Raw genomic sequence first — 25424 nt, 5'->3', positions numbered from 1 at the left:
CCAACATGTGATCCTAGATTGGATCCAATGTGGGGAAGAGAGGGAGATGGCCATAAAGGGTATTATTGGGATAACTGGTAAAATTTGAATCTGGACCACGTATTAGGTAACAGTATTATATCAGTGTTAAATTCTCTGAGCTTGATGATTATGTAAGTGAACATCCTTGTTCCTAAGAAATACATACTGAAAATTTTAAGGATAAAGGATATGATTTCTGCAACTAAATCTCAAATTATTCATGGAATAAATATATATAGAGAGAGAGTGAGTAATAAATCAAATATAGCAAAATATGTCTACAATTGCTATATGCGGGTGAAGGTATATGGGAATTCTTGTACTATTCTTGCAACTCTTCCATAGTTTGAAATCATTTCAATTTGAAAAGTGAAAACCATTATAAACCAACCAAACCAAACCCAATGCCATCGAGTCAATTCCAACTGATAGCAATCCTATAGGACAGAGTAGAATTGCCCCACAGAGTTTCCAAGGAGCACCTGGCAGATTCAAACTGCCCACCCTTTGGTTAGCAGCCATAGCACTTAACCACTGTGCCACCAGGGTTTCCAAAAACCATTATACACAACGCGAAAATTTAATCTTGAAATTGTCCATGCCTCGAAGGTAAGTTAAAAATAAAATCTCAGTCCCACGGCCCACTCTACCATCAATTTTATAATGACTCACATGTTGATTATCAGAGTTATGGGACCCCTGGGCTGGCTGAGCTGGGACTCAGGCATTGCAATCACTAACATGTGGGGAGGGGTAGTTTTTAACTGGGGGAAGAGGGAAAAGTTGTTTGGAGCCAGGATCTCAAAGGGAGAAATAGAAGGTATGAGATGACATCTTCCCACAACCACTCCACCAACCAGCATCTTGGATTGAATTTGAGCTTCAGTAGACGGTGGTGAGCACCAGACTCTGATAAAAATATCTCAAAGAAAGACGCTGGGAGCCTCTGAACACAGCAGATTTGAGAAGGGGGCCGTTCTCTCCACATCTTCACAGAGCCCACTCCTGCTCCAGAACCCCGAGCCAGCAGCAACTTTCAGAACATCAGGAAACAGCAGCACCCTTGTATTAGACAATGGCTTCATCAGGAAGGATGCTGCCAAGCTTAGCAAGGATGAAATGCCTCAAGGGCTTTGTGGGTAGCAGGTGTCAACAAGTGACAGCCAAACCAGGAAAGAAAGGATGTGTTGGATATATGGGGTCTGCTACTAAGTCATTGGCTTGTGGTACATTTAAGCCACAGTAGACACTAGGGATTGCTGAATTCCTGGTTGAAAATAAAAATTTAAGAAAAAGTCTATTTGTTTTCATAAATTTTACCTTATGTCATTCCATGAATTATTTGAGGAGGCATCCAATTTTGATAGCAATGCCTATAAACTTCCAGAACAGCTGCATAATCTAGAGAAAGAAAGCTGGCTGTGACTGTAAAGACAACAGGGGTTATAATGTGCCAGTACATTTATTACATAAGGAAAATTAAGGACAGCCACTATTTCCATTTTCAAGCACAGATCATATTTGATTAATTCTTATAATAACATATAAGTAGATACCAGGTTCTTATGGGAACCTTGGGGTTTGCTCTAAGCAGCAGGAAGACAAACAGACCAAGGATGGGCAATGCAAAAGAGGAGGACAATTAAAGCAGTCAATTTGTGTGGGGCAAGCACTTCTATACACCCCCCCAGCTACTAATGGCACCACCAAGTGAAACTACAGAATCATCATAAAAAATAACTCTTCATAGTAGAATGGATAAATTGCTACAGCTTCAAACACTAGAATATTACACAGCAACAACAAAAATGGATTGCTGCTACATACAACAACATGTGTGAATCTCACAGATTTAATGTTAAGTGAAAAAGCCAGACACAAAAGAATACATACAGTAGGATTACATTTATACGAAGTTCAAGAATATTCAAAACTAATCCACGGTGATAGAGGTCAGAATACTGACGAGTTTTGGTGAGGCCAAGGGAGTCTGCTGGGAGGTGGAAATATTCCACATCTTGACCTAGGGATGGTATACATTTGCAACGTTTCATCAGGCTGTACATTTAAGAATTACATATTTTATTGTTGGAAGTTATGTATCAATTTAAAAGTTTTTGGAAAATGCTGTAGTTTAAGGGAAATCAGTAAATGCACACTAATTACAGTTGTAGTTCATCAAACAAATATTTTATTTTCTGATGGTTTATTGTTGTTGTTAGTTGCCATTGAGCCAGCTCCAACTCACGGGAAACTTACGTATAACAGAAGGAAATGCTGCCCGGTCCTATAGCACCTTTATGATTCTTGGTATGTTTGAGTCCGTTGTTGTGGCTATTGTGCCAATCCATCTTTTTAAGTCGTTCTTCGTTTTTGCTGACCCTCTACTTTACCAAATGTGATGTCCTTTTCTAGCAATTGGTCTTTCTTGATGATGTGTCTAAAGTAAGCAAGCTGAAGTCTTGCCAACCTTACTTTTAAGGACCATTCTGGTTGTATTTCTTCTGAGATGGATTTCTTCGTTCTTCTGGAAGTTCGCAGTACATTCAACATTCTTCACCAACACCACAGTTCAAATGTACCAATTCTTTTTCAGTCTTGCTTTTTCATAGTCCAGCTTTCAAATGCATATGAGGTGTTGAAAATACCATAGCTTGGGTCAGGCATACCTTAGCCCTGAAGGTGACATCTTAGCTTTCAAAGCAGATTTGCCCAATGTAATACATGGTTTGATTTCTTGACTGCTGCTTCCATGGGGATTGATTGTGGATCCAAGTAAAATGAAATCCTTGACAACTTCAATATTTTCTCCTTTTATCATGATGTTGCTTATTGGTCCAATTGTGAGGATTTTTGTCTTCTTTATGTTAAGGTATAATCCGTACTGAAGGCTGCAGTCTTTGATCTTTATCAGTAAGTGCTTCAAGTCATCTTCAATTTCAGAAAGCAAGGTTGTGTCATCTCCATATTCCAAGTTATTAATGAGTCTTTCTCCAATCCTGATGCTATTTTCTTCTTCATATAGTTCAGCTTCTAGGATTATATATTCAGCATACAGATTGAATACCATATTTTTCCTTAGTAATGCACACCTTCTACGTTTGTTTGCCAACCGCTCCTTCCCTCTTACAATGTATTTTCATAAGCTCTGCTATGCCAATTTGTAAAAAAAAAAATTAGCATAACATGCTTATGTGAAAATACCTCGCAGGGGGTGGGGGTGGTTGGCAAACAAATGTAGAAGGTGCAAGTTATTTGTGTAAAAATATGGTAAGATGAAAGGATACAACCCTGCCGCACTTCTTTTCCTATTTTGAATCGTGCAGTATCTCCTTGTTCTGTTCAAATGACTGCCTGTCGATCCATGCACAGGTTCTGCATGAGCACAATTAATTAAGTGTTCTGGAATTACCATTTGTGGTAATGTTATCCACAATTTGTTATGATCCACAGAGTTGAATGCCTTCGTACAGTTGATAAAACACAAGTACCAAGGTTCTATTAAGCAGATTTCACTGCAATATTATCTTATAGCAGTAAACAAAAGATTTCGTGTACTTTTTAGTATGTGCCAATAGGCATTTGCCCTTGCCAACGATGGAAAATTTTAACCAGAAAATTTCAAACTAGCATTAAATGTCGCACAGTTGGCTAGTCAGGAAAACATAAAAATAAACATAAATTTTGTCTCAGTAAGGGTTCTCTAAAGAAACAGAACTAGTGAGACGTACACGTACAGACACAGAGATTTGTTTCAAGGGATTGGCTCATGCAATTGTGGGGGCTGGCAAGTTCAAAATGTGTAGGTCAGATGACCACAGGCTGGAAACTTCTGCAGGCTTCTGCCCCGAGATCCACTGGTCAGATGATGGGAAGAGTGCAGAGGAGAAAGAGAGCGGGCATGCATGTGAACTCTGCCGATATCTCTCTCCATAGTCTTGAGGCAGACCGCTTACAGAAACTCCCATTTCAACTGATGGATTGATTACAGTACATCGCATTTTGGAATATGATTACATTGCCTTCCATTACATTGCATGATGGAATAGCAACTAGTGTAGTGTTTGGCCAAAGCAGTGGATTATAGCCTAGCCAAGCTGACACATAAAATTAACCATCACACATTTCAAAAAGAAAATATCTCTCACAATTTCAACATTGGAAATTTATGATAAGAGTAAATTGTTGTTGTTGTTGTTGTTGTTAGGTGCCGTCTGACTCATAGTGACCCTATAGGACAGAATAGAACTGCCCCATAGGTTTCCGAGGAGTGCTCTGGTGGATTCGAACTGCTGACCTTTTGGTTAGCAGCCATAGCTCTTAACCACTGTGCCACCAGGGCTCCAAGTGTAAATTAGACAGTAGCAATTCAATGATTTGTATAGGCGGGACCTTACAAACAAACGATTTCATCTGAAACCTCTTGGCACAGAAGTGCAGGGCGTTATAGTGGCCCCATGACCTGGCCTCCCACTCTTATCCGCACCCTTTCCCTCACTGACCTCATCCCATAATACTCTCTTTCTCACTCCACTTCAGACACTGGCCTCCTCACTGCTGCTCAAGCCGACCAGGCACGCTCCCTTCCCAGGGCCTGTGCCCTTGCTGTTACCTCTGTCTGAAATGCTCTTCCCCGGATATCCACACGGCTTCCTCCCTCACTCCCTTCACCACCATCACCACCACATGCTACTGAGTCAATTCCAACTCATGGTGATCCCAAGAGTGCCAGAGTGGAACTGTGCTCCATACGGTTTGCGATGGTTGGTTTTCCCAGAAGTACATCACCAGGCCTTTCTTTTGAGGCACCTCTGGTTACACTTGAACCACAAACCTTTCAGGTAGCAGCTGAGTGCTAAATCATTTGTGACCCTCAGGAACATCCAGTTCCTTGAAGATATTCATAAAATGCCACCTCTAGGGTCCCTGGCCGTCTTATCTAAACGTGCAGGCGTAAACCCACTTCCTATCCCTTTCTTGGCTTTATTTTAACCCTAGCATGATTAATTATGGTATTGGTGATGAATATTGAATGCACCATGAACTGCCAGAAAAAAGAACAAATGTTTCTTAGAAGAAATACAGCCAGAATGCTCCTTAGAAGCAAGGATGGCAAGACTATGCCTCACATACTTTGGACATGTTATCAGGAGGGATCAGTCCCTGGAGAAGGACATCATGATTGGTAAAGTAGAGGGTCAGCAAAAAGGAGGAAGACCCTCAACAAGATGGATTGACAGAGTCGCTGCAACAATGAACTCAAGCATAACGACTGTGAGGATGGTGCAGGGCTAGGCAGTGTTTCGTTCTGTTGTACATAGGGTCACTGTGAGTCGGAACCAAATAGACGGCACCTAACAACAAGAAGAAGAAGCATGAGTAACATTCAAATATTCTACATATATTCACAGTTTTCTTGTTTATTATTTGTGTTTTATACCAGAAAGTAAGCTCCTTGAAGGTGCAGATATTTTTGTCTATTTGTTCATCCCTTTGTCCCCAGAACTTAGAATTATGCCTGCACTTAATAGGGACTCAATAAGTGTTTGTTAAATAAATGAAGTTTTAAACCTCCTAAGTGATACTTATACCCATTTCCTTCCAAATCAATTCATATATATCAGGGTCCCAAGATTTAAAAATCTTCACCCAGAAAAAAAGAACTATTAAGAAAGATAAGATACACACATTTCTCCCAGATAAAATCCCTCGCAGTTTATAGTTACTGGCCACTGGTTCATGCGCTCAATCTCCCTAAAGCAATTTTTTTAAATGAATCTTTCCCTGTTTCACTGCACATACAATCTCTTGGCAGTTTGTTGGAGGATAGATTAGAGTGGTAACTGGAGATAAAGAACCCTCCAATGTTATGGCCCACTTAATTTTGCAATTTTTTCAGGCTTTTATTAGCAGAATCAATAGTTTTTGTGGTGGTGGTTGTTTTAATCTGAGTCTAATCCTCTGTGTAAAATCCCTCCTCCAAGGTACTTGGTGCTTGGAACTCTCCACCCATAGCCCCCCCCCATGCCCATATTTGGAGGTCTTGATATTAAATCATCTTCCCTTTTTTTTTTTCAGTTGTCCATGTAGGGGGACCCCTAAAATGGAATCGGGTGAAATCAGGGGCTGGGAAATATCATTCTTACTGGTGACAATCTGGGGTCGGTTGAAGGATGTGATCTCTTCAATCTGCACACGCTTCAAGGTATAGCTTCAGCCAGTTCAGTGGATGGAGCCACTACCTGCTGCGATTTCCAGAAAAATGTTGCTCAAAACAAGCTCATGGTTAGTAAGACAAAGAAGCGGGTGGGGGGGAGGGTGTTGATTGGGGTTTTCAGAGGTGGCTTTCATGGAGTCATAATAAAATTTTATTCAAAATGTGTTTTAAAGCACTTCTGTTTCTATATTGACCAAACATTTCTCCTTTTCTATAGTCCCTTTTCAGTTTTCTTTTGTGATATTTTAAAAGATCAACATGTTGAGAGGTATATTAAAGGTTTAAATTTGAGATACAAGAGATCACTTACTTCCCCTAAACAACAGTATGCCCTACATTTATTCAAATTTAGAATTTCAGTAGATTGATCACTAACTTAACACACATATTATTTGACTGATACCAAACTGGAAACATGTCTGGGACTGCCCTCGCTGCATTCCAAACATAATCAATAAAGAAAACCAGTGCCAGTGAGGAGTAACTTTCAAATTTCTATTCATTGGGAAGATGGGCTTACATTTTGCTGTTTATGTGGAAATTACACTTGAAAATCAAGTTTCTGATTAATTCCAAAGATGTCCAGAGCCTTTCTATTGCTCTGTCTTCTCCCATCAGCCCACATATCATCTTTGTGGGGAAAATTTACTTTTATAATTCTTTAAAAAAAAAAAAAATTTTTCTTATTCAAGATACTCAGCAAAGTCCATCACTCCTCCTTACCACTCTCCATGCTTCCATCAGCCTAGCCCTCCTCCAGCCACTGGTTCTGTCTTGCTGACCTAGGAATCACCAGCTGACTTTAGGGGAGGGAGCCCTGGTACAACCACAAGACTGTGAAGAGGTCATATGCATTGGACTTCTGCTCTCAATATGCTTCATAACCCCCACTCCCCAAGGCTGGACTACCAGAGTGTGTAACTAGCAATGTCCACTAGGATACGCCACTTCACGGCTGGTACCCTCTGATGGAGAGTCTATTACAGTTCTCCCTTGCTACCTCCCTAATCGACTCGACGGCAGTGGGTTGGGTAGGTACCTCCCTAGGGCTCAGATGAACGAAGCACTCCTTGACACTGGGCATTCAAAAATGGAAAAAGATGTTCATTTATTGGGTACACGGGCAAAAAGGAACATATAACATCTCTCAATCGACTTGATGACAGTGGGTTTTTATGACATCCCTCAGGTAAAATTTGTCACAGGTTTTAGCATTTTTCCCCTTAGGATGCATATGGCTTACCCTGGGTGGGGCTTTACTGCCACCTCCTGGACCACAGCGTGGCAGCACTGGGCAGGCCTGATTAGAGCCAAAGGGGTCATCCTAGTGAAATGGATGTAAATCCAACTGCTGTAACCTCAGTGTTCAGACTTTTCATGAACTCTCCCCCAAATAATTCCTCTCTGACAAAGTAGCACTGACTTCTTCATCCCACTACCCTAGAAGACAAGTATTTATCTGTCATTGGCTTATTATCTCCCAAGTCCCAAGCAGAAGAAAGGGGGCTTGGTCACCTAACTCAAGAAGACAAGTGTAATTTGTCCATTCTTCTGGCTAAGTTGCATTTCTCCATACAAAATAATTTGTGATTCACGATATATTTTGAGTCAAACAACAATATATCGACCTGCTATTTGCTACCATTTTCAGGGGTAGGAAAAACATCTGCAGAGGAAAATCCCCAATACACAAATTAAAATCTACTTTGCTTTTCTTTTTTAAGACCTTTACTATCCTTTGCCACCACTTGTTTGTTAGTTTGTCCTACTGCGATGGCTTGCATGTTGTTGTGATGCTAGAAGCTATGCCACTGGTGTTTCAAGTAGCAGCAGGGTCACCCATGGTGGACAGGTTTCAGTGGAGCTTCCAGACTAAGACAGATAAGGAAGAAAAGCCTGGTGAGCCACTTCTGAAAATTAGCCAGTGAAAATCTTACAAAGCGCCACAGAATATTTTCTGATATAGTGCTACAAGATTAACCCCTAGTTTGGAAGGCACAATATGACAGCCACAACAATGGCCTCAAACATACCAATGATCATGAAGACAGTGCAGGACTAAGCAACGGTTTGTTCTGTTAATATATAAGGTCACCATGAGTCAGAGCTGACTCAATGGCAACTAACAAGAAATATCTTGTTAGGGAAAAATATGAAATGATGTGCAATCCCGGTAGTAATCAGGAACACGTAAGCTAAAAGAAGATTATTTACACCATCGGATGGGTCAAAATGGAAATGATTGATAATATCTAATGTGTTGGGGGTGAGGGGAAATAGATCTTCTCATACAGTCAGTGGGGACGTACACTGGTACAGTATTTTTGAGGGGCGATCTGCAGAATCAATCAAAATGTAAAATGAAGCATACCTCTTACCCATTTTAAATGTCCATCTGTAGTGAGCATTGTAATTGCTTCCTCAACATCCATATACCTCCCCTTTATGGAAGCCATGTGGCTCCACTGATAGGCTGCCATTGGCCATTTCCTTTTGCCTCTACTATTAATTCAGGCAAGGGAATTTAACACAGACCTAGGCCAACCAGTTTCATGGCTACAGTAATTCAGGGAAAACCAAAACCCAAACCAAACCCACTGCCGTCGAGTTGATTCCGACTCATAGCGACCCTATAGGACAGAGTGGAACTGCCCCATAGAGTTTCCAAGGAGCACCTGGTGGATGCAAACTGCCATCCCTTCAGTTAGCAGCTGTAGCACTTAACCACTATGCTACCAGGGAATTCAGGGATAAGCAGTATCCAAATTTGGTTCAACTAAAGTGAAGTGGAGGCACTCATGGTTCAGCGGTAGAATTCTCATCTTCCATGCAGAAGACCTGGGTTTGATTCCTCACCAAGGCATCTAACGTGCAGCTACCACCCACCTGTCCATGAAGGCTTGAGTGTTGCTGTGATGCTGAACAGGTTTCAGGAGAGCTTCTGGACACTAATGGGCTAGGATAAAAGGCCTGGCAACATACTTTCAAAAAACAGTCACTGAAAATCCTATGGACTCCAAAGGTTGGAGCCACTACTGATGGTGGAGATGGCACAGGACTGGGCAATGTTTTGTTCCATTGCACGCAGTGTCGCCATGAGTCCAGGGCCATCTCGATGGCAGCTAACAACAAGAGTGAAGTAAAGTTTTGTTTGGTGACTGGGGGAAACTTGCTTCACCCTCTGTAAGTTAATGAAGAGGAATGAAGCTCTAGAAGTCTAGGATCCCAAAGCTTATATTATCTAAACAAACAACAAAACTGATTCCAGGTTTAAGAAATCATGACCATATATTTAGTTCAACAAAAACTCATGGTTCTCTTATTTATTAAATGATACTGAGTGAATTCCTTAAACTTTCTAATCGCGTTGCCTTGCCTATAAAATAAGAATAGCATTTCTACCTCATAGGCTTATTATTACTATTGCCACATAAAAATCACTACGCTAGACAGCGTGGAACAGACATAGATAAATAAGGTGCGGCTCCCAATCTTCAGAGATTCTTAAAACTTAGTTCGGCAGTGACACTGGGTACACGTATGAACAAAAGAAGCGATGATCCAAGGAAGAGGGCTAAAGACAGATTGAAGAGGGAAGTAACCAATTGGAACCCTGTTGTCATGGGGTGGAGGGACAGTTTAAAATTCCATTATAGCAGCAAGGTCAATGGAGAAAGCTTTCCAGGTCTTGGAGCAGTGGGTTAGCTGAATGGAGCTAACATAATTAATGGAGAACATAAAAGCCTGTTCTCTTGATTGATAGGGGATCCTACCCTGATCTAGAGACAAGGAAACATGCTGAATTCAGATATTGTTTTCATTTCCTTGATTCATTCTTATATTAATTCATGTTAACGGATAATACATCTTCCAAAATTCTACTGGAACCTTCTTCACTTCTACAGGAGATGACGTGTTTGCCAAAGTCAAATATGAATAAATAAACTATGCACTGGGGTAAAACTTTCACTAAGAGCAAACCAAAAAACTGACATTTTACAGATTGGCTTTGAGTTTTATTTGCTTTAAATTTCTCAGTATATGTTGTTGTTGTTAGGTGCCGTTGAGTCGGTTCCAACTCATAGCGACCCTATGCACAACAGAACGAAACATTGCTCGGTCCTGCGCCATCCTTACAATCGTTGTTATGCTTCAGCTCATTGTTGCAGCCACTGTGTCAACCCACCTCGTTGAGAGTCTTCCTCTTTTCCACTGACCCTGTACTCTGCCAAGTATGATGTCCTTCTCCAGGGACTGATCCCTCCTGACAACATGTCCAAAGTATGTAAGACGCAGTCTCGCCATCCTTGCTTCCAAGGAGCATTCTGGTTGTACCTCTTCTAAGATAGATTTGTTTGTTCTGTGGTATACTCAATATTCTTCGCCAACACCACAATTCAAAGGCGTCAACTCTTCTTCAGTCTTCCTTATTCATTGTCCAGCTTTCACATGCACACGACGCTATTGAAAATACCGTGGCTTGGGTCAGGTGCACCTTAGTCTTCAAGGTGACATCTTTGCTCTTCAACACTTTGAAGAGGTCCTTTGTAGCAGATGTGCCCAATGCAATGTGCCTTTTGATTTCTTGGCTGCTGCTTCCACGGCTGTTGATTGTGGATCCAAGTTAAATGAAATCCTTGACAACCTCAATCTTTTTTCTTCATTTATCATGATGTTGCTTATTGGTCCAGTTGTGAGGATTTTTGTTTTTTTTATGTTGAGGTGTAATCCTTACTGAAGGCTGTGGTCTTTGATCTTCATTAGTAAGTGCTTCAAGTCCTCTTCACTTTCAGCAAGAATTTCAGTATATAGCACATTCAATATCAGATATCCAAACACATCTACAAACACGAAGCTCTAAAATCACAGGTTACTTGTAAGTGATGACATCAAGATTTGTGGTAAGGTGCTTCTCAGAAAGGCATGTTAAGAGACAGACAAGCTGTATGTTAACTACATTTTCAAGTTATTTCATGTCTGAAGCTATCTAGAGAAAAAACAAGACTCTTTAGAAATACTGTGAGAAAGTGATTTTTCATTCACATGGAAGAGTATTAAGGGCCCCACTTCTAATGTAAAAAGCTTAACACAAAGCAATAGAGAAAAATCCATTTGGTCCAACTCACTAGGACTGGCCTTAAAGTCTTAAAGCTCTGGTGTTCTCTGATTCCCTGCCAGGGGGTTATTACATAGAGGAGGGCCTAGGAATCAAGTCAGTCACATTCTTCAGTCTATCTGGCTCACAGTTTAGTACAGATCCAGTCTTATATTGTTGGACAGCTAAAATAAAGGAACCAGTAATGTGAGAGCCACATCAGAGAACGCATCTTCTGTGTTCTCATTTCACCAGAACGTCAGATATTCTAACAAGCAAGGGATTCTCAATCAGGAGAACTGGATTCTAAGCCTGGATATGTCACAATTTTTACCAGGTAACATTTGCAAAATTTGTTGTTTTATAACCATGCTGCTTGTGTTATCAGCTGTAAAAGAAAACTAACTCACCACCAACTACCCTTTACTATTGAGTTGATTCAGACTTATGGTGACCCCATGTGTGTCAGAGCAGAAATTACATCAAAGAGTTTTCAATAGTTGGTTTTTTGGAAGTAGATTGCTGGGCCTTTCTTCTGAGGCACCTCTGAGTGGACTCAAACCCCCAACATTTCAGTTAGCAGCTGAGTATGTTTACCATTTGTACCATGTCATGGATTGAATTGTGTCCCCCCAAAAATACATGTCAAATTGGGTATGCCATGATTCTCAGTATTGTGTAGCTGTCTTTCATTTTGTGACCTGATGTAATTATCCTCCATTTTGTGGTGTGTTGTGAATCCTAACCTCTATATGTTAATGAGGCAGGGTCAGTGTGGGGTGTATCTTGAGTCACAGCCTTACAAGAGGGTAAGACTCAAGTCACACCCTTGTTTGAGTCACACATTTTATCTTATAAGAGATAAAAGGAAAGAGAAGTGAACAGAGAGGGGAGGAACCTCACTACCACCCAGAAAGAAAAGCCAGGAGCAGAGTGTGTCTTTTGGACCCAAGGTCTCTGCACTGAGAATCTCCTAGACCCAGGGTGAGACTGTGCCAAGACACATGGAAAGTTCCATGGAATGCCAGGCCCACAGATGTTGAAAAGAGACAAGGACCTTCCCCCAGAGCCAAAAGAGAGAAAAAGCCTTCCCCTAGAGCCAGCACCCTGAATTCAGATATCTAGCCTCCTCAACTGTGAGAGAATACATTTCTCTTTGTTAAAGCCATTTACTTGTGGTATTTCTGTTATAGCAGCACTAGATAACTAAGACACGCCACCTAGGTGCTCAGTTGCAGGTGCAAGTCCACCCAGAGGTGCCTTGGAAGAACGGCCTGGTTATCTATTTCTGAAAAATCAGCCATTGAAAACCTTATGAACCACACAGTTCTACCCTGACACACATGGGGTCACCACGAGTCAGAGTTAACTCCACAGCAGCTGGTTTAACTTGCCACACCTATATCCAAAGTTTTCAAAACAAAGAATTTACAGGTTATTTCAAATTTATTTGATAAATACTATACGGTGGTATATACATTATTTAGTCTCTTTAATTAAATAAATTCAAATAAAAGCCATCTATGAAGTGCAGTAAGATATATTTATTAATTTTAATACAAACATACACACAGCAAGCCCGTTTTCCACCATCAGTACATATATATATGTATCCTACTGTTTTGGTTAAATATCTATAGCCCCAATCTGCAAAATCTTCTTTTCCTAGTAGTGCTGCCAAAGTTCTAACCAGGTATGATCCTCAAGTCTCAACTTGGACTTATGGCAAATAATTTTTAGTTCCTTAATTCTAAAGTTCATAAAGTATTTTAATAGGCAAAATATACCAAAAACAAGCATAGGAAATGACAGGGTAACTATCAGACACTGAGCTGATATCTTTGCACTGATCAAACTGATCTTCACCTAAAAAGAACATTTAAATAAGCTGGAGTGCCATTTGTCTTTAAGTAGTTTCTGCTGTCTATGCGGTACAGTCTATTGGCAATATTTTTCAAAATAAAATACAATAACAATAATATTTTAATGTGAAGTCTATCAGTGCCTACACACTAATTTTTTTCAGCATGTTAGCCATATCAGTGTAGTAAAACACCTGGTCAGAGGTTAAAAGTAGAGGTTTAAAATCAAGACCAAATTTTAATTTAACCACCTGTAGACTTGTATACAATGAATAAGGAAGACAGAAGAATTGACGCATTTGAATTATGGTGTTGGCGAAGAATACTGAATACACCATGGGCTGCCACAAGAAAAAACTAAAACAAACCCGCTGCAGTCAAGTTGATTCCAACTCATAGCGACCCAATAGGACAGGGTAGTACTGCCTCACAGGGTTTCCAACAAGTGCCTGGTGGATTCAAACTGCCGACCTTTTGGTTTAGCAACCGAACTCTTAACCACTACGCCACCAAGGTTTCCAAGAACTGCCAAAAGAATGAACAAATCTGTCTTGGAAAATGTGCAGCCAGAGTGCTCCTTAGAAGGGAAGATGGCAAAACTTGTCTCACATACTTTGGACGTGTTATCAGGAGAGACCAGTCTCTGGAGAAGGACATCACACTTGGTAAAGTAGAGGGTCAGCAAAAAAGAGGAAGACCCTCAATGAGATGGATCAATACAGTGGCTGCAACAATGGGCTTAAACACAGCAATGACCATGAGGATGGCACAGGACCAGGCAATGTTTTGTTCTGTTGTACGTAGGATCGCTATGAGCCAGAACCAACTCAACAGCACCTAATAACAACGGCAGACTTGTACAAGGATCTCTGATGGCACAACAGTTAAGCACTCAGCTGTTAACCAAAAGGTTGGTGGTTCAAACCCACCCAATGGCTCTGTGGGAGAAAAGATCTGGCAATCTCTTCCCGGAAAGATTTCTGCCTAGGAAGCCCTATGGGGCAGTTCTTCTCTGTCCTGTAGGGCCTCTGTGAGTCACAATTGACTTGATGACACACAACAACAATAACATAGAATTGTACATTGGAACCAACCCTATATTGCCTCCCCCTGAATATCCTAGTCTTTTGAGGCCCAAGTGTCTAAGGTTAGAATTTCAATATTAAGCAAGCACTCTGGAGTAATAAAGAAAGTATTAGTTAAATGCTTAAGCTAAGTTCTAGTCAGTAGCTTTAGAAAAAACAAGATGCTGTTAATTGGTTAAGGCAGAAAACCCACACAAATTCTTGTCCCCTTAACAGCCATTCCCTAAAATGATAAATGCAGAGCATAGTTAGAATCCCAGAAACCAAGAAGCTGGAGCCAAATTGGTTTAACCCTCCCACCCAATAAACTGTGGACCAGTGCATTAGAAAAGATATGTGAACTGCAAGTAAGTGATTTTGCACCTTGCTGAAAAGCTTTTGGGGAGGCCCCAGTAGTTGAGGAAACCATGATACAAAAATATCTCTGGGTTCTAATATCAGCAGACAGGAGTGGTGTCCATAGAAATGGACCTTCTGTTCCAAAAGCTTCTTCAGCTAGGTAGTTCAACAGCAACTGGCCCAGAGAAGAATAATCAGTCCTGATCAATAGGTAATCCCACTTTGCACCTCCTACTTTATGTATGTATATGAAACCCAGTGCCATCGAGTCGATTCCGACTCATATATATATCTTTTTAAATGAGATACACAGTACTCAACTCCCAGGTGTGTGTGACAAACTCCCAGGTATACATACAAAATTCTCCTCTGCAGACTTGTCCTAACCATGTTCCTTCATAAAGGAATATTAGCACCAGAACCTTACAATATAGAGGACTATCCAATGCCAGAGTTGCACTAGGTCATTAGAAACAGAAGGTTTCTTTGCTAGATTTATATTAGTGTTCTTAGAAGATCAGCAGAGAGACCAGACTCCCATAATACACTGATCAAATATCCACAACAATCCCACAAACCAAAGATACACATCTATCCATGGAGAGAAGTTACATATTCTCTTAATGCCTACAAACAATTAAGATTTTAAAGTGTTTTTATGGTTTTTTTTTTTATAGTTAACTTAAAGAAAACATTTTCTCTTACTGATTCTAATTACCTGCTCCCACCAACCACTCCTAAATAAATATACACATTTATACAAATAACACACAAAGCATTAATAACAAGACCTTTTATAATACTTTTCTCTCTTTTTACTCACTTTTAATCTTTGGTAACTTTCAACACACAATCTGATAACAATAAACACACATTCATATAACAAGAACCATATCACTATTCTTTCATTGGGTATATCTTGAAATAGCATCAGTGGACTTGAAAGGTGATGGGATAATGTTTGGGAGGTATTAGTTGAGTCTTCTTTTAAAACATTTGGAGGTCTTTGCCTTTCCTTCTTCAGCAAGGTCTTACAAAATACAGGAAGTTCAAAAGGAAGCAATCAAAACCATGAATCTCTCCTCCTGTAATATCAGCACTCTTGTTGCAAGAGGATGTCATCTCAAGTGCTAGAGCAGCATCTAAAAGCATGGGGTATATACCACCAAATATTTTACATACAATTTCCCTAGAAATGGAATTCAGTATCACATTGTATATATTGTTTAATCACATTGTATATATTGATAACATTGGTAGATACCATATAGTCTAAAAAAACCTTAGATCATATTTATCAAAAACAAGATTTTAAAGATAATCTTTAGAATAATTACCAATCAAAATTATCAAGTATAACACACCATCATTATTTTATTTAAATAATGACTACTTTTGACAAAACAGATCCAAGTTTTGTGGGCCTGCAGTTTTTGCAGTTTGTAGGAATTACCTTACATCTTGGTTAATTTGTTAATTTGTAGGAACTAATTTTTTTTTTAATCACATAGCTCCCACTAGAGGACTCCAAAGAATATGTTACTTTTGGAAATTTTACAAACATATGGTCATGTGACTCAGTCGACTTGACGGCACTGGGTTTTTTATGGTCACGTGAATGCACTGCGGAGGCCTGTTCCGAGGCCTTGGAAGTGAGGGGTTAGTCTAACCTGAAACTTGAGCTTTGTTCACCTCATAATAAATTGACCCTTGATATCACAGACACAGAAAATACTTTGTGGAGGTTAACAGATTAATTCCTACATACATTTATAAGAGGGATTTTATTATCATCATATTTCAAATAGTTAATGAGAAATTAAACATTGAATGACTTGCCTGAGGTCACATAGCAAACCATCACTCAAAAAGGTCTCATTATTTTAATACTAAAAAGTTATATTTAAAAGGAGTGCAATCATTTGGTATAGCACCAGTCCCTCTTTATTGGGAAAAAGATTGCCAAACAATCATTTACTCCATCTTGATTTACAAGCCCATAAGTCAAATGACTGCTAAGGGAAATAAGTACATATCCTTTTGGAACATTTGTTAATCTAAATTCACATTACTGTATTCAATAAAATCCAGGAGATTAGCTTATGAGAAAAAGACATAAACTCTACGAAAAGGGATTTCACCCCAGACACGAATGCTACTTTGGGTTTTTAAGTAGCACAACTCTGTCAGAAATTCTCATGGAATCAATCACCAGAGAAGGCTTCAGCTAAAGAATTTGGTCTTCAGCAAGCTATAAAGTATTTCCTATGAAAGGTTATACAGCTTTAAGTGTGAAAAATCAGACCTACCCGGTTCAGGATCAAAATAATCCTCAGTGCTGGTATTCCATTCAAGGAAAGTCAGCCTCTGAAGCATCTGGCAGGGAAGACCCTGATACCTATAAGTTAAGAATTGAGCACCATAAGTTCTCACTACACAAATAATTCAATTCTGGTGGCTCAAATATCAGATGTTTAGAATTAACTATTTATAGCTCAAGTTACTTGCATGGAAAAGGATGAAAGAAGGGACATTATTGATTGACTTATTAGTTTATATGCATATTAAAAGTTTTTTTTTTGATCTGTTATGGCAGGGTAGCTTACTGTGGTTCATCATCTTTCCACAAAACAAACCCTCTCTCTATGTAAGGGTAAGTTTCCCATTTTGTTTTTCACTCCTGCAGCTTTGCCCAAAGGACAGACTTTAGTCACAGAGTTGTGAGGAAGTACAAGAGGCTAAAACTCTGAAAGAAACTCCATCTTTCCAGCAGACTCAAAAGTGTAAGAGGAATCCTGGAGGAAAGAGAAACAGCAAAGGAGATCCTACAAAAGTCTGGGTCTAATTCCTGAACTATGCATACCTGGGACAGATCCAAACCAGTATAGCAAAGGCTTAGAGAACTGAGATTTGAACCACCTGTCACAGATAGTAAGGCAGAACTCACAGTGTGAACAAAACTCAGGTGGTTGCCTGTTAAAACAAAAATATCAACATTCTCCAGAGAATTATAATAGAACCCAGAGTCTACACAATGAAACATTCACAATGTCTAGGATATAATCTAAAATTACCAGATGTAAAAAGATCTAGGAAAGTGTGACCAAGTCTCACAGGAAAAGATAATCAATAGATATCAATCCCAAGATGGCCCAGACATCAGAACCATCATACAAAGACTTTAAAGTAGTTATTTAAAGTTACATGAAGTAAAGAAAAACATACTTGTAATGAATGAAGGAAGATGGATTCTTAGCAGAGAAATAGAAACAAAAAAAAAAAAAAAAGGAAATTTTAGAACTAAAAAATACAGTATCTGAAATTTAAAAAATTTTAAAACTCAGCAGATGGGCTTAACAGCAGAATATAGATGATAAAGAATCAGAGAGCTTGAAAATACATTAATAGAAATTACACAATCTGAAGACTAGAGAGAAAAAAGTTTGCAAAAAAATGAACAGAGCATTAGAAACCAGTAGAAAACTACTAGACAGTCTAATATATGTACCACTGATTTTTCAGAAGAGACAAAAAAGAGATTTCAGAAGAAAAAACATTTGAAAAAATAATGACCAAAAATTTCCCAAATTTGGTAAAAGACATAAATCATAATTCAAGAAGCTCAACTCTAAAGACAAATTCAAAGAAAACTATGCCTAGTCACATCATACTCAAACTAATGAAAATAGAAAGATAAAAGACTAAGTCTTGAAAGCAGCTAGGCAAAATGAAACATTACATATAGGGAATAACAATTCAAATGCCTGAGAATTTCCCATCAGCAATCATAGACATGAGAAGACAGAGGGACAATGCCTTATAGTGCTGGAAAACAAACAAACTGCTAGCCCAAATTCAAAGTCAAGCAAAATAAAGTCATTCTCAAATGAAGTAAAACTAAGAGAATTTGTCACCATCAGACCTGCTGTGTAAGAAATGCTAAAGGGAGTTTTTCAGGTTAAAGGAAAATGGTAGCAGAGGAAAACTGGAATCATGAGGGAAGAAGGAAGAACAACAGAAATGGTAAATAGCTAGGCAAATATAAAAGGCTAGGTTTTTTTTTCATAAATTATTTAAAATATTTTGGACTGTTCAGAGCAAAATGTATGACATACGTGGTGGAAGATTCAATGTATGTAGATGCAGTGCATAATGATAACTCTAACAAAAAGGTCATGTTGGGGGAAAGGGAAGTATGCTCACAAGGTTTCTATATTTAATATTAAATGGTACAATATTAATTCTAAGTACACTGTGAAAGATTAGGTATGTATATTGTAATCTATAGAGCAATCACCAAAAAAAAAAAAAAAATACCAAGAGATATCTTCAAAACGCCAGTGCTAAAAATATTCAAATATGAAAGAAGATAGGAAAGGGGAAACAGAGGAACAAACAGAAAACACATAATAAAAAGATAGGCATAGATCCAAAATTATCAATAATCACATTAAATTTTAATGATCTAAACATTCTGTGGTAAACAGAATTCTACAGACATCTCCCCAAAATTCCCGTCCCAAATTATTCAATCAACACTACTCTAAGTACTGCTGTGAAGGGGCTTTGTAGATGGAATTGAGGTTACTAGTCAGCTGACACTAAAATAGACACTCCTGAATTAACATTGGAGGCTCAATGTAATCACGTGGTCCCTTAAAAACAGAAGAACCAGTCAGAAAGATGAGGAAGAATATGAACATGGAGAAGAGATGAAGTCAAAAAGGGAAGTCAGAGAGATTCAAACTGTGAGATGGATTCAGGCACTGTTGCTGGCTTTAAAAGTGGAGGAAGTGGGCCATGAGCCAAGAAATGTGGGTGGTCTCTGGAAGCTGAGAACAACCCATGGCTGTGAGCCAACAAGGAAATGAGGATCTCAGTCCTACAACCACAAGGAGTTAAATTCTGTCAACAACCTGAATGGGCCTGGCAATAGATTCTCCCATAGAGCCTTCACAAAGAAATGCAGCCCTGTCAACACTGTGACCTTCGACCTGTGAGGCTCTGAGCAGAGAACTAGCTGGGTCCATGCTTCTGAACCACAGAAACTATGAGATAATAAATGGAGGTTGTTTTAAGTTTGTAGTAATGTGTTAGAAGAAATAGAAAGCAAACACACATTCCAATTAAAAGACAGAGATTGACAGAATGGACACAAAGGTATGACCCTACCTATATGCTGTCTGCAGAAGAAACACTTTAAATATTAAAAAAAAAAAAGCAAACAGGTATGTTAAAAGTAAATGAAAGTAAAAAGATATACCACACAAACAAATAAGCACAAGGAGGGTGAAGTGGCTATTTTAATCTTAGGCAAAACAGACTTCAAGGCACAACGCACAACCAGACATAAAGACAAAAGGGACAATTTATCAGGAAGACAAAACAATTATAAACAAGTATGTACGTAATATTGGAGATTTAAAATACATGAAGCAAAAAGATTTAACATACATGAAGCAAAAATTAACAAGTACAAGGGAAACCGACAATTCCACAATCATAGCAAAAGATTTTAACAGCACTCTTTCAGGAGTTGATAGAACTAAACAAACAAAAATTATTAAAGAGATAGAAGATCTGGATAACACCATCAACCACCTTAATCCAATTTCACATTTATAGAACACTACCCAACAATCCGCACGCTTCTGTCAGTTTGTTGTACTATGGGGGCTCTCATGTTGCTGTGATGCTGAAAGCTGTGCTGCTGGTATTCAAATACCAGCAGGGTCACCTATGGCAGACTGATTTCAGCTGAGCTTCCAGACTAAGATAGACTAGAAAGAAGGACCTGGCAGTCTACTTCTGAGAAAAATTAGCCAGTGAAACCCTTATGAATTGCTGCAGAACACTGCCTGAAATAGTGCCAAAAGTTGAGCCCCTCAGGTTGGAAGGCACTCAAAATAAAACTGGGGAAGAGCTTCCTCCTCAAAGTAGAGTTGAACTTAATGACACGGAAAGAGTCAAAGTTTTGGGACCTTCGTTTGTTGATGTGGCGTGACTCAAAATGAGAAGAAACTGCTGCAAACATCCATTACTAATAAGAACATGGAAAGTATGAAGTACACATCTAGGAAAACTGGAAATCATCGGAAATGAAATGGAACACATAAACATCGATATCCTAGGCATTACAGAGCTGAAATGGACTGGTATTGGTCATTTTAAATCAGACAATCGTATGGTCTACTATGCAAAGAATGACAAAATGAAGAGGAATGGTATCGTATTCATGGTTAAAAAGAACATTTCAAGATCTATCCTGAAGTATTCAATGTTGTCAGTAATAGGATAATATCTATACACCTTTAAGGAAGACCAGTTAACATAACTATTATTCAAGTTTATGCATGAACCACTAAGGCCAAGGATGAAGACACTGAAGATTTTTACCAACTTCTGCAGTCTGAAATTGATCAAACATGTAATCAGGTTGCATTGATAATTATTGGTGATTGGAATGCAAAAGTTGGAAACAAAGAAGAAAGGTCGGTAGTTGGAAAATATGGCCTTGGTGTTAGAAACGCTGCTGGAGATCACATGATAGAATTTTGCAAGACTAACAACTTCCTCATTACAAATACCTTTTTCAACAACATAAATGGCGACTATACACATGGATCTAGAAGGATGGAATACACAGGAGTCAAATCAGCTACATCTGTGGGAAGAGATGATGGAAAAGTTCAGTATCATCAACCAGAACAAGGCTGGGGCCAACTGTGGAACAAACCATCAGTTGCTCATATACAAGTTCAAGTTGAAGTTGAAGAAAATTAGAACAAGTCCAAGAGAGCCAAAGTACGACCTTGAGTATATCCCATCTGAATTTAGAGACCATCTCAAGAATAGATTTGTGCCTATTCCAAAGAACGGTGGTTCAACTCAATGTGGAAATAATTGAACAATATCATTAATATCACACACAACTAAAATTTTGCTGAAGATCATTCAAAAGTAGCTGCAGCAGTACATCAACAGGGAACTGCCAGAAATTCAGTCCAGATTCAGAAGAGGACACAGAACCAGGGATATCATTGCTGATGTCAGATGGATCCTTGCTGAAAGCAGAGAATACCAGAAAGATGTTTACCTGTTTTATTGACTATGCAATGGCTTTTGACTGTGGATCATAACAAATTATAGATAACATTGTGAAGAACAGGAATTCCAGAACACTTAATTGTGCTCATGAGGAACCTGTACCTAGATTAAGAGGCAGTCATTCAAACAGGACAAGGGGATACTGCATGGTTTAAAGTCAGGAAAGGTGTGTATCAGGGTTATATCTTTTCACCATACTTAGTCTGCATGCTGAGCAAATAATTTGAGAAGCTGGACTAGGTAAAGAAGAACGTGGCATTAGGATTGGAGGAAGACTTATTAACAATCTGCATTATGCAGAAGACACAACCTTGTTTGCTAAAAGTGAAGAGGACTTGAAGCACTTACTGATGAAGATCAAAGACCACAGCCTTCAGTATGGGTTATACCTCAACGTAAAGGAAACAAAAATCCTCACAAACGGACTGATAAGCAACATCATGATAAAGAAAAGATTGAAGTTGTCAAGAATTTTATTTTACTTGGATCCACAATGAACATTCATGGAAGAAGCAGTAAAGAAATCAGAGGACACCTTATATTGGACACATCTGTTGCAAAAGACCTCTTTAAAGTGTTAAAAAGCAAAGACGTCCCTTTAAGGGTTAAGGTGGACCTGACCCAAGCCATGGTGTTTTCAATCGCTTCATATGCATGGGAAAGCTGGACAATGAATAAGAAAGACCCAAGAAGAATTGACACCTTTGATTATGGTGTCATGAAGAATATTGAATATACCATGGACAGCCAAAAGAACAAACAAATCTGTCTTGGAAGAAGTACAGCCAGAACGCTCCTTAGAAGCAAGGATGACGAGACCACATCTCACACACTTAGGACAGTTATCAGGAGGGATTAGTCCCCGGAGAAGGACATCATGTTTGGTAAAGTAGAGGGACAGTGAAAAAGAGGAAGACCCTCAACAAGATGGACTGACACAGTGGCTGCAACAATGGGCTCAAGCATAACTATGATTGTGAAAATGGTACAGGACTGGGCAGTGTTTTGTTCTGTTGTACACAGGGTCGCTGTGAGTCAGAACTGACTCGATGGCACCTGACAACAACAACACAGGCATTAAAAGGATAATAAGAAAATACTATGAACAATTTTATGCCAGCAAATTAAAAAACTTAGATGAAATGGGCAAATTTCTTGAAAAATACAACCTACCAAAAGGGTCATAAGAAGAAATAGAAAATCTGAATAGTGCTATGTCTATTAAAGAAATTAAATTTGTTATCTGAAACTATCTCCAAAATAAAACTCCTGAAAGACATGGCTTCACTAGATATTTCTATCAGACATTCAGGAATGTTCATTCTGTGTCATTTGCTACACCTACTTTCTCTTTTAATGTATTTTAAACACAGCTGGAAGTTGAACAAGTAAATCAAGAGTGAAAATGCAGAACTAGTTTACAAGAATAAAATGATTACTTTCGAACAGCAAATAAAATACTGGAGAAGTGTGAAGGCAGCCAAAACCTTTCTTTCTTCCATCACATGAAACTGGACTTTTTCATTTCTACCCTGAAAAGTGTTTTGAATAATAATACCCAGTGCCTGCAAGTGAAAAATTCTATGCCTTTAAAATCCATATTAAATTTAAGTTTAGAGGTATACGAGGAATTTATCAAGAGTCTAGTTCCTAAATGTCAAATCTGTCACCGTGATTAATCTTCCCACAACAGGAGTTTGTTCAGTTTTGATTAAGTGTTGCTACAGAAATTGTTGGCAAGAGACAAGGCAAAGCAACAGCAGTCAATAAACCCTTTCTTCCACATCTCTGGTTAACTGCCTCTGTAATTTGTTATCTTCAACAATACTATGCCCCTTGTTTGTAGAACTCTACAGAACTGTGAGACAGTAACAGGAGAAAAAGCATCCACATGGATAAGGGGGCAACAGATACTCTCTATGAAATGGAAATGTTATAACAACGAGGATGGAAAATTAAATTCTAAAACAAAAGTTGCTTAGCTTCAAGCAAAGGTGAGAAATCTGTTTGGAGAAGTAAAGGGGAAGTACAGTGCTTCATACCCAAAGTTTGTAGCTAGTTATGGAAGGCTCAGGAGATTTTTTAAATCTACCAAGTTTCTTAATGTAAAAGTTAGTGATATGGCTGTTGAAATAAAAGTAGCAGAAATACACACATTCTGAAGAGTAAAGAGAAATTACAGAAAAAGATGATTACATGGAATAACAAATGTTTAACATGGATGAAATGGATTGTCTTGGAAAAAATGCCAAATAGACTATACACGTTTTAAAAGAATAAACTGAAAATAGGTCAAAGCTTTAGGGCTAATGCTGCTATCACTAAGCCCATAGTAATATAAAGACTTAACAAGGCTGAATACACACACATGCAAATGCACATATGCACGTACACACTCTTTTAAACCTACAAAAAATTGGTTTCTGTAAGTTGGGAAGTGTTTATATAAATATACATATATATATGTATGTAACAAAGATACTAAGTGCAATGAATAATAAAGCAAAACTTTATAGATCTCACCAATAAACCACCCAACCCTTAAGGGCAAACTCTCCCTAAAATACTTTTACAGGAAGTATGAGAGAGATCAGAGTTCTACCCAACCTACAAAGAGTATTTCTGTACCTGATGTAATGCAACAGTGGGGGCGTGGAGGTCAATAGCTGCCAGAGACGGAATTTGAGATTCTGAAAGAATTTTGTTCTCTTTCCTTACTAGCCTCGAATTTTGAGCTAGATAAAAATGACCACAGACACAGAGAAAAAATCAGACATTTTTGTTAATTTTTCAAAACCATATCCATTTCTCAGTATGTACTTATACACATACGTACATATTTATATACTTAACTAAAGTTACTATTATTTTTAATACTCTGTTAGCTTACTTGGTAGAAATTTAAATAATATAAACAAAAGGGCTGAAAAAAGTAAAAGCATCATAAACATACCTATGCCTTCCAAGGCTCTTAGTTCGGGGAGATGCTTATAATTTAGTTCAGGTAAACGGACATCTGTCTTTGTCCCTTCTTTTTCCCTTCTTTTCTTATTTGCCGGAAGGAGGCGCTTTTCACCAGCGACCTGATATCAGGAGAATAGTTAACACAAATGAATTAGCTTCAAGGTGAGCTAGGCTTTCCCCCTTTTGTAACTACTATGTTCACATCCTAAAATCTATGGAACTTAAGGGCTAGAATAATATAAAATGTTATTATATATAATTATGTAACAATATAATGAAGAACATTATAAATGCATAAAACTATTCCATCCAATTATTTAAAACCTCTTCCTCATTAAATTTATTAAAATTGCTAACAAGTAGATAACTTGGTTGCTAAGAGTTTCTCCTGCTGCTCGGCCAACCTTCAGTCTAAGCCTCAGCAAGCAGTAAAAGGTCAAAAGATGAGCATCTGGGTCCTGATCCTTCAGGCCAGTAAGGTCAGGCCTTACAACACTTGCTGGGTTTTCAGCATATGGTTGCTGTTATCTACTTTAATTTTGAACAGTTCATCTTGACTTGTCTCTCACATCTCCTCCTATCTTGTTTTTCACTTCCCCACTATAACTTCATTACTCTTTTTCTATGTTTGTCCTTGTTTTGTCCTTCAGGGTTAACATGTGATACTGTTTTCCTGGCTATGAAACTTAGCTCCTTCTCAAAAGCCATTCTAGTTCACCACTTCATTTTAATCC

At 38.6% G+C, this 25424-nt stretch overlaps 1 protein-coding gene across 1 annotated transcript in view; it reads right to left on the bottom strand.

The window, feature by feature from the left end:
• Positions 1-12876: 12876 nt before the first annotated feature.
• The window catches only part of CDKL2 (cyclin dependent kinase like 2), a 62695-nt gene continuing 50147 nt past the window's right edge, over positions 12877-25424 (bottom strand). Inside the window, exons 11-14 of the mRNA XM_049885988.1 lie at positions 24680-24809; positions 24355-24461; positions 16929-17017; positions 12877-15761 (exon numbers count right to left, since the gene is read on the bottom strand). Coding sequence (XP_049741945.1) covers positions 16970-17017; positions 24355-24461; positions 24680-24809 — 285 coding nt within the window. The 3' untranslated portion in view covers positions 12877-15761; positions 16929-16969. The remainder of the gene's footprint in view (positions 15762-16928; positions 17018-24354; positions 24462-24679; positions 24810-25424) is intronic.

The sequence above is a fragment of the Elephas maximus genome, chromosome 5, assembly GCF_024166365.1.
Source record: "Elephas maximus indicus isolate mEleMax1 chromosome 5, mEleMax1 primary haplotype, whole genome shotgun sequence".
NCBI classification, from domain to species: Eukaryota; Metazoa; Chordata; class Mammalia; order Proboscidea; family Elephantidae; genus Elephas; species Elephas maximus.
The sequence above is the reverse complement of the archived record's forward strand: the minus strand, read 5'-3'. Positions and strand labels throughout refer to the sequence as shown.